At 50.9% G+C, this 9,636-nt stretch overlaps 1 protein-coding gene across 1 annotated transcript; it reads left to right on the forward strand.

The window, feature by feature from the left end:
- The first annotated feature begins 1,937 nt into the window (after positions 1 to 1,937).
- LOC121461386 (apolipoprotein L3-like) lies at positions 1,938 to 9,305 on the forward strand. Its single transcript, XM_041672461.1, has 4 exons — positions 1,938 to 2,058; positions 5,105 to 5,193; positions 6,311 to 6,437; positions 7,964 to 9,305. The coding sequence occupies exons 2-4, from the start codon at positions 5,181 to 5,183 to the stop codon at positions 8,856 to 8,858; spliced, it is 1,035 nt and encodes a 344-aa protein (XP_041528395.1). The 5' UTR covers positions 1,938 to 2,058; positions 5,105 to 5,180; the 3' UTR covers positions 8,859 to 9,305.
- Positions 9,306 to 9,636: the final 331 nt, after the last annotated feature.

A 9,636-nucleotide genomic window follows, 5' to 3' on the forward strand; every position in this document is an offset into this window, starting at 1 on the left:
TGTGATGTCCCTAGAGAAAGGGAGACCAGGAGAGAGGTGGACGTGTTATGGGCACCGAGTACAGTGTCCAGCATGTTTGAGTCCATGGTGTGGACTGGATGGTTGCAGTAACCAGGGTACCTAGATGCCGTGGCTGCAGAGCCCACTGAGGTCCACTAGGTGGTGCTGGTGATCACCCCTTCCTCCCAAAGCCAAAGCAGGGTTACTTCCCTTTGCATTAAGGCCACACTCCCAATGGCTGCAATTGCATCTGGAGCAAAGGTCTTTTCGGCATCCCCACCTCTGGAGTGTCAGCCACACTGCATGACATTTTTTGTCATGTTACTGGTCTGTGATCCATTTCTTTGCATTATCTTCAGGATGTCCAAGTGAGATGGTTTCTCCTTGTTTACCTGGAGGTTGATGTACTTATTTCTCTCTTTCAGGCAAATCTGTAGACTGTCCTATTGCTCCATGTTGACTCTCCTCATGACTGTATTAATGTTCTGGTTCATTTTCTGCTCTGCTCTGAGACCCCCTTCCAGGCTGTCACTCAGCTGTCTGTGGACATTTTAATGATCTGCACCTGACTGCGAATTTCTCACTCTCAGGCTAAACCCTTGGTGATGGAGGGAAAAGAGACAGAGCGGGGGAGTGTGGAGAATGAGAGCAGCAAACAATAACTTTACATTTGATAATCCTATTGGTTCTCTGTGTGTGTGTGTGTGTGTGTGTGTGTGTGTGTGTGTGTGTGTTAGTGGTGCCTGGTTGTCTGTGTGTGTGTGTGTGTGTTAGTGGTGCCTGGTTGTCTGTGTGTGTGTGTGTGTGTGTGTGTGTGTGTGTGAGTGTGTGTGTGTGTTAGTGCCTGGTCGTCTGTGTGTACTCCACTTGTGTGCCGTGCCTACAGAGGTCATAACAGGCTGTCAGCTCCTCTGGACCTGGAATCACAGGAGGCTGTGAGCTACTTGATGTGGGTGCTGAGACTGAACTACCCAGACTCCAAATAACTTCAAGGTAGAAAGTATGGTCACAAAAGTTTAATGTCTGATGGTAAATCTTGGCTTGGGCTTGGAAAGTCTCTGAACCCTGAGATTTAAGCCATTACCTCTCCCAGTAGCTCAGTATCCTCAACAGAAAGTCACAGCGCTCCCTCCATATTAACACAATCACTGCTGTCTGTTGTAAACCAGGAAAGTTCTGGATAATAAGAAATGATGATTAAACTCCAGTCCGATGTGGAAGTAAGCGTGTTGGCAGCAGTAGTGTGGATCTCTCAAGAGTGAGGATGGCCACCAAGCTCCAAGGACACACGAATGGAATGGAACCTGTCCTGACACAAGGGTCAATGGCCAACGTGGTCCAGCCTTGTTTAAATCCCATGCAGCATGGAACAAAGCTGACTTGTTCCACAGTCGTCACTACCTGTTGTTGACTCAAACTTCCTGTCTGCAGTGGGCTTTGGCTCCTCTATGCAAGGGGTCATGGGAGCCAGAGAGTCTGCCATGAAAGCTCCTGGGCTTTCTCAGAGGTTCTGTGTGATGGATCTGAGCACAGAGCACAAACGTGAGGCAGAAGTATCCACATAGACAGGGGGCTACGCACTGTGCCTGCCACCATCAGCAGCGCTGTCCTCTTCAAATATCTGAGACAGGGACATTCTGCTGAAGTGCAGTAGGGGATGGGAAGGGTGTTTGCTAGGGCACTGGGGAGGCTTGGCAGAGCAGCAAGGGGCTGGGGGTGATCTGTGGACGGCTCCCCAGTTTGTGGTGGTGTGTCTTCCCTCCACAGGGAGCCCACCAGAGATGAGTTGGCCAGAGCAGAACTGGGAATGTTGAGCTAAGGTCACTCTGTTGACTCAGCAAGGTGGGCGGGGCTGTGGGTAGCACCCTCCAAGTGTCCATTCCAGTGTGTTGATTGGATCAGGGCTGCCCAGGTGAAACTTTCACTTTCCACTTCCCAGCTGAGTTCATCAGGCCAGAGGCTGCTGCTCCTTCTGACTCAGATGTGCAGCTGTGACCGGATCTACACAGCCTAGGCCATCTGGATCCTGGACAAACTCATCCCTGCAGAGACTCCTTGGTAAGCTGAGCCTCCTTGGCTGCTCTGCCTCCTCATCCTCACAGGTTTACCTGGGGAAAGAGGGATAAATGCCTCATTGTAGGGATGAACCAAGGGAACTCAGGCATCATTGACAGCCCAGAGTTCAGAAAAACCTGCAGCCAGGTTGGCATCTGGATATTTCCCTCTGAAGTAAACACAAGAAAGGATGGGCAATCCCTCAGATGGGGTCAGCATGTGGTCTGGGGCTCAGCTCAGGGGCTAGGATGCCTAGGGGTCCAGACAGCAGACTCCTGACAGAAAGCAGATTCTGGGTGTCCAGCAGCTGGGGAAATAGAGAAACTGAAGGGTATGGAAGAGGGCAGGAGACTCAGAACTCGCTGGTCCTTGAGAGCATCTGACAATGGACCAGGACTGTGGCTGCCTAGACCAGCTGGGGACAAATGCTGATTTGGAGATACAGGAAGCCCAGAGACTGAGCCACCAACTGTCTCTGAGTATGTATCTCTGCCATGCCATGGGGAAACTGAGGACCTAGGGAGTGGGTTTTGCTGAGGAGTCTGTGAAGAGACTGAGCAGGTGGGTCACAAGCCTGACCTACTGAACATCCTCTGACCTCTGTCCAGTCTATAGGGGATGGAGGAGAGAGAAATGGTTCCCTGTGTTTTAGCTGGGGAAGGGTGTCAGTGTTGGGGCAGGAAGAGAAAATGTGAACAATCAGGTAAACAACTCACTGAACTGTGTATTAACCACAAGGTCAAAGATCAGACTTCAGGTGTGTGTGGAGGGAGGGGGTTTAGTCCTGTATGACTGTTGACGAGGAGAATGTTCTAGAAACATTGGGAAGATAAAATGAGGGGAGGAGGAGGAAGAAGAAGAAAATTTAAAAGCAATTACTCATTATCTTTTAATGACGCCATGTCCTCAGAGATTAGTGACTCTATGTCCAATAAATGTCCCCCAGAGCCCAGATCAGGGGCACTGTGGGCTCAATAGGACAGTACCCACTTAGATGGATCTGGAACCATTATTGGGCTACTACTCGGATCATGGCTGACACTGGTGCTGGACCAAGACTAATGGAGAGAGGGGCCCAGGAAAACACTGTGTTCAGTCCACAGAGGAAATGCAGAAGCCAGTCAGAAAGAGGAGGCCTGGGAGATTTCAGTGGGTGGAGGATGCAGGCATCTTATGGGGAGGAACAGTCCAATACAGGCCTGAAAAAAAAAACCTGGAAGTTGTTTGAGGAGATTAGGAGAAGAGCCTGCATCAGGCTGGGGACCTCTGTGATAGGTTCAAGGTCCTGAACCTGACCCTGGGAGAGAATTAAGGATTCTCTCAGAGAGGAGCGTGCTGTCCTCACCCCTTCTGCCCAAGTGAAGAAGTCAGTAGACACCAGGAGATGCTTTGTTAAGAGCTTGAGCACTGATGGAGGACACAGGCTCTCAGCCTGGAACTTCAGTCGGCCAGGAGCAGAAAAGGACAGGCTCACCCTCACATTTCCTGGGACATAACGAGGGAGTCACTCATCCAAGAAGGCTCACTGTCCTGCTGGCCAGATGGAGGGCTTAATACAGGTAGAGCAAGACAAAATTTTATATATTTATTCATTTTTGTGGTACTGGGCTTCAATCCCAGGGCCTAGGGCCTGCCTGGCAAGAACTCTACCGCTGAGTCATCTCTCCTGCCCAGACTCACACAGAACTATAAGATGCACGGTGCAGACACTTCACCAATGCTTACTGTCGCCCGAATTTCCTACTTTTCAGCTGACAGCCTCTGAGGTCCTGTACCTGTGAGGCAGGAGGGAAGTGGTAGGGACTGTATGTCTTCCACACACCGTGCCTTTAGCAGGTGCCCCAAGAAACCCCTCAGGATCCTTCTTGTGCCTTGTTGGTCAGGACCAAGTCACTTAGCCACTGTGTTATTGAACTCAAGTCTGAGAAAAACCAATTCTGTGTGGAGGATAGTGGGGGCAAGGGGGTGGGGGTGGCTATTACACACAGTAGGAAGTCAGGGATGCCATCTTCCTGGGAACACCCCATGCTGCTAAGGCTTAATAGAGAAGAGAACCTTTGGCTATCCAGGTAGGGACACCTCACAGCTTTCTTCCAAGAGACAAAAGTGACTTATCTCTGTGAAGTTGATGTCCTCCAGCCCAAGGACCCAGGGACACACCTGTCATTCAGTGGAATGGTTGTTCCCAGTGGTGCAGAGGGTTCACCACAGAGGCTGGAGGGAGGGTAGATAGAACCTTCATTAGGATCTAGGCTGCGGGTGGGTGGTGCTAGCGGGAATGTCTGGATTTATGTGGAGAAGGTGAGGGCCAGATGTGCCATGGAATCTCTCCGTATCCTGTATAAGGAGACCTGAGAAAGGACCCACCAAGGTGTACTTGACCAGGAAGGGACTTCATTTTTTCTGCCATGGCACAGGGACTCGATGTGGTCATGTGACTGAAGCACAGTACCTGCAAGGATGCAATTTACAAAGAGATACTTACTGAGCTCCCTGGAGGAGGCTGGGAAGTCTCAGAGCATGGCCCAGGCCTCAACTTTAGTTTTTGACAGGATATTCTTATTACACCAAAACAAGATGTCATCACAGAGTAGGACAGAGTAAGAATGCAGACTCCATACTCTCTGCCTCTTCTCAGAGTCCTAAGCCCCAGCCTGGCTGCTCAGGCCCCTGAAGCAGAACCGCTCTGTTGATGGTAGCTGGTATTGCTCAAATACAGTTCCCACCCACGAGTTGTCGCCAGAATGTTCTTCCCTCTCTCCACTTCCTGTCTTTTTCACAACTATGTCCTCAGTGTGTCACGCTTCCCTTGGAACCCACAGGACAGTAGGCTTCTTCCCAGGCTGGGGCGAGGGAGACAGGAGGGAGCCAGAAGCCTGGTTTTGTTAAATAGCGGCTATGTGATTCAGGGAAAGACTGAGCTCTGTGAATTAAGTCACTTTGACTCTTGGCAGCCACCCTGAAGGGAACTGTGGAACAACAAGAGATGTGGTCACCCACCTTTCCTACAGTTATCCCACTTCAGCCCAACTGTGTTTCTTCTTCCTAGAGCCGGGACATCCAGTGAGCTGTCAGGAAAATCCCTCACTGATCCTGTGGCGGGCGACCAGGATCCAGAAGCACTCATGGCCTCCAGAGGTAGGCCTGACCCTCAACCTTGTTGCCCTCTGCTCTTATCTGTATAGCAGATAAGAATGAGAGCACCAGTGACCAAGGTGTGTGCCCTAGCTCTAAGTCTCTAGGGATCCATGTCCTAGCCCCGTATGGGGACATATGAGGGGTTACTTTCCCTCCACCTGTCCTCTCTGCTGTGACCAGGCGAACCCTATGATGTAGAGGACAGCAGGGCATGTGGCGCCATCACACCCCCCAAAGTCAGCGTGGTTCACCGACGTGGTACACTGATCGTGTAATTTCCAAACATCCAGAGAGGGCAGAGCTCCCATCGGGGAAGAAATACTTCTGCAATCTCGTCCAAAGCAGGTCATCATTGGCTCTGTAATCTACTTAGACATATTCATTATGAATATAAGATAACTCCAAAAATAATACCTTGCTGTGTTCAACACACTCTGATATCATTTCTGTTCCATTTTCCAATGTTGCACTTTGACCCAATAAACTGGTGTCAGAGGCAGAGAAAGTCACCTTTGGAGGTACAGATGTGGCAGATGCACAAGGTAAATGCAAACCAGCCCTGAAGTTTCCCCTTCCCCAGTGACACCTCCGTATATATCTCCTTCCCACGATATGTCTCACAATACCACAGACAGATGGAAAACAAAAGTCTGTCTTTCCTCTCAGCTCTGGAAGCCAATGTAAATGAGGAAGGTGAGGCAGGTTGGTTAGCGTGAGGCTCTCTGCCTGGTTTGCAATGGGAGCAGGCTCACTGTAAGTGCAGAAGCCTCTACTGCTGTGTTTGTATGAAAAGTAGCAGAAGGGAGAGGGAGAAAAAGAGAGACAGGGATGGAGGGAAAATAAGAGGAAAGGAGGGAGTTCTCCGGGGTGTATTAGGGACTCGGTTTATATTGCTTCATTGCAATGGCTTCACTCCACGTAGACTCTACCTATAAATATAGACACAGGGCCTCACAACTACTGCATAGACACCAAAGGACACAACACCACAACACTGGTGAATCCATCAGCAGAATGGCATGTGACAAACGCTCATGGCATGACACTAAGAGCTTTGTTCTCCATGCCACCTCAGCCCCTCTGACTTGTCTCTAACTTCATTCTTTGTTTCACGTAGAGAGCAGACTCTTCACGGGTGAAGCCCCTGGGCACCTCCAGAACACAGCAGGCAGAGATGGCCTGCATCGCCTGATGACCGAAGATGGAGCCTGGGAGGCGTTTGTATCCAAGGCCAAGTTGCCCAGGTTACCTCTCTGGGGTGCCCCAGCACTGCCCCCAAACCCCTTCATGACAGGATCTCCTGGGCAGGCACACACACTTCAGACAGTCCCAGGAGATGGAGTCAAGGGCATTCCTCAACAATCCTCGGAAACAACTCTAACATGCTGTCCCTGACAAGCAGCCACATCAGATTGAGGGGACATGGTGCCCACAGGGGAAAAGATCATTTCATTTTTGATTAGTGGATTGGAGTATGTAAGACTTGTGTAATACATGGGCACGGACACGCATGTCAAGGTCAGATGGCATTATTCTTTACTACTAATTTGGCTGAACTTGGGCAGAGCCAAAGAAACACATGGATTGGTAACAGCTGCTAAGCCTATGCTTAAGACTGGGAGGCAGCTGCTGCCCACCGCTCACATGTGGTACCAAACTCCTGGTCATGGTCTGTGCCAGGAAAAGTCATGTTCAGCCACCCCTCCTCGATAAACCAATCAGAATAGCCAAATTGGTTGTAAAGCGGGTAATGGTCATATGGGAAAGAGGAAGACCAGGGTACAGTGTCTCCTCGGGTCTGTCTCTGGGTCCTGAGTGAGATTAAACTCTGAATAGGATGCAGAGACATGAACTTGGAAGTAGTCCTAGTCAAAGACTGGTCTGGTCTTTAGAATCTTCCAGATTCAGGATGTTCAAGTTAGATGGTCTCACGGCTGAAGTGCTCAGGTGAACACACCTGTCTGGCAGGCCAGGGCTGTAGAGGACATTCCAGCAGCTGAGGAGAATGAGAAATCTTGTCTTTGGGGAAAACGATCTCTCTGCAGCACACAAAGAGTCCGTGAATGAAGGGGGCATTGATGTCATTCAGGGTTCTGTGTTCATCTGCAGACTCCCCTCAGCACACACATGGTGGTGGTGCTAGTGGCAATGAGTCAACCCTCAGCACATCTGTCTGGAGGTGATGGCGTTTACCTGGTAGTTAAGCACAATTTTGCAATGTCCACAGCTACCTTGCCTTTCAGGTTGACTACGATGAGACATGTGCAAACATGTGTGTGTTCATGTGTGTGCGAGGTGTGCATAAGTACACGGAGAGGTCAGAGGATAGCCTCAGCTGTACCTTAGGGACTGTCCTTGTTTTTGAAGCAGAGTTTCTCACTGGACTCTCGTTTGCCAAGTAGCCTGGACGACATGGCCAGTGAGTCCCAGGGTCCACCTGTCTCTGCCTCCCCAGCACCGAGATTACAAAGCCATCCCCGGGGTCCGGCTCTTTTTACTGCTGTTTGAGGGATGGGACTCCAGCTTGCTTACTCACACAGCAAGCTCCTTCCCCACTGAGTGTCTCTCCAGCCCTTATGGTGACTCCCCCCTACTAAGGACAACAAAGTTTGTCTTTGAAATACCTAATATCACGCACCAAAGTGGAACTTGCCAACCTTTAGAGTTCCTGTTGGGTGGTGACTGGATACATAACTGCAGGGGGCTGTGACCGCCTGTTTTACACAGAGGAGAGGCATCTTTCTCATGCACTTGACCTCCGCTCTTACAGGGATAAGGCAGTGGCTCTTCACAAAGTGCTGAGGGACCTGACAGCACTCTCGGCCCTAGCAGACAGAGACAGACTTCAGAGAGACCTGCAGGGCAGGAAGAGGTTTCTGAAAGCATTTCCTCACCTGAAGGCAGAGGTGGAGGAGCACATCAGGCAGCTCCACGCCCTGGCTGACCGCGCTGAGGAGGTGCACAAGGGCTGCGCCATCTCCAACGTAGTGGCTGACTCCTTTAGCACCTTCTCCGACACGCTGGACCTCTTTGGTCTGTTTCTGGCACCAGTGACAGCAGAGGGAAGTCTGATGCTCTCTGCCACTGGCTTGGGGCTGGGGGTAGCAGCTACCGTGACTAATGTTGCTACTTCCATCGTGGAGGAAGCAAGCAGGTTTTCGGATGAAGTGAAAACTGGTCACCATGATTCAACTGGCATGGATTTGTTGGAGGCTGGAGCAGCCGTGGCCAGGGTTGCCAGCAAGTTCCCTCAGGCTGCCAGAGATATCATCGAAGATCTTGAAGCCCTTGAGCGACACATGGATGCCCTCAGGCTGGTAAGAGCCAACCCTCACTTAGAAGAAGATGCCAGGATCCTCGCTAAATCAGGAAAGATCCCCGACCAGCGTGCTAGACAGGTGAGGGCCACCTTGAGAGGAACCCCTCTGGCGATGAGCAATGAAGCCCGCCTCAAGAGGGCCACTGCTGCAGGTGTGTCTCTCTTGCAAGATGTGGACAGCCTTGTGAAGACATCAAAGCATCTGTACGAAGGGGCACAGTCAGAGTCCGCTCAAGCTCTCAGGGAGCTGGCTGAAGAGCTGGAGGAGACAATGGGGAAGCTCGAAAAATTCTACACCACTCTGCTTATCTCCCAATTAGTCTCCCCATCCCCCAAAACATGCTGAGGTCAGAGGATAGGAACTGAACAGAGATGGGGACTGTGGAGACACTGTTAGAGGGGAACAAGAGTCCAGCCAAGTCCTTGGGACAGAGACGCAGGCCTATGGCTGATCATGGAAGGTTCATGTGCACAGCAGTGGGTTAAGTGTGTCCAACTGGAGCCTGAGACAGGGACCAGAGGAGGTGCCAGGGAGGGATTGGAGAGAACGGCCTCTGGACTAAACATGGAAGAAGCCAGTTATCACAAAGACTGGAAAGCCCTCCCCATCTCGGCTACCGGAAACAAAGCATGAGAAAGAAGTCACAGAACACAAACCCAAGAGAAGGTGTGTGCTATGTAGATAAGCCATGAGCCCCCAGCCCTGTGCTTTGGAGCCTGTGCCTTCCCCAGCTCCCCAGTCCATTCCTGTCCTCAGGCATGTCTTCATACCCTAAATAAACTGCTCCTGCTGTAACAACCTCACTGTGTGTATTTGTCCTGGGGCATGAGAACCTGGAAGATTTGGGAGGTATCCTAGCTCTCCGTGTTTCCTCTAACAGCTGGTGAGCCGGTCAGGGGTTAAACACAAAGGTTCCTGAACTCTTCATTAGCAAGGACACCAGGTGCAAGTGCTGTTCCCTCCTTCCAGAAGCTCAGGGACTCCAAGGAAATCTCCTTCAGGTGGCTCCATGTGTGGGAACACTCCTCTCCTCCCACCTCTCCCTTCTGTGTGTGTGTGTGTGTTTCATGGAGATGGTGCACAGTGTGATTGATCCCTCTCCTCCAACTGGGGCAGTAAGGGA

The sequence above is a fragment of the Microtus oregoni genome, unplaced genomic scaffold (genome assembly GCF_018167655.1).
Source record: "Microtus oregoni isolate MIOR12 unplaced genomic scaffold, Mior012 000022F_ref0000154, whole genome shotgun sequence".
Taxonomy (NCBI): Eukaryota; Metazoa; Chordata; class Mammalia; order Rodentia; family Cricetidae; genus Microtus; species Microtus oregoni.

What these genes read in the sequence shown, in the direction of transcription:
- LOC121461386 (XM_041672461.1), top strand. An exon ending in TCCAAGGCCAAGTTGCCCAG is followed by an intron (nt 6,438 to 7,963) that starts GTTACCTCTCTG and finishes CCGCTCTTACAG; the next exon opens with GGATAAGGCAGTGGCTCTTC.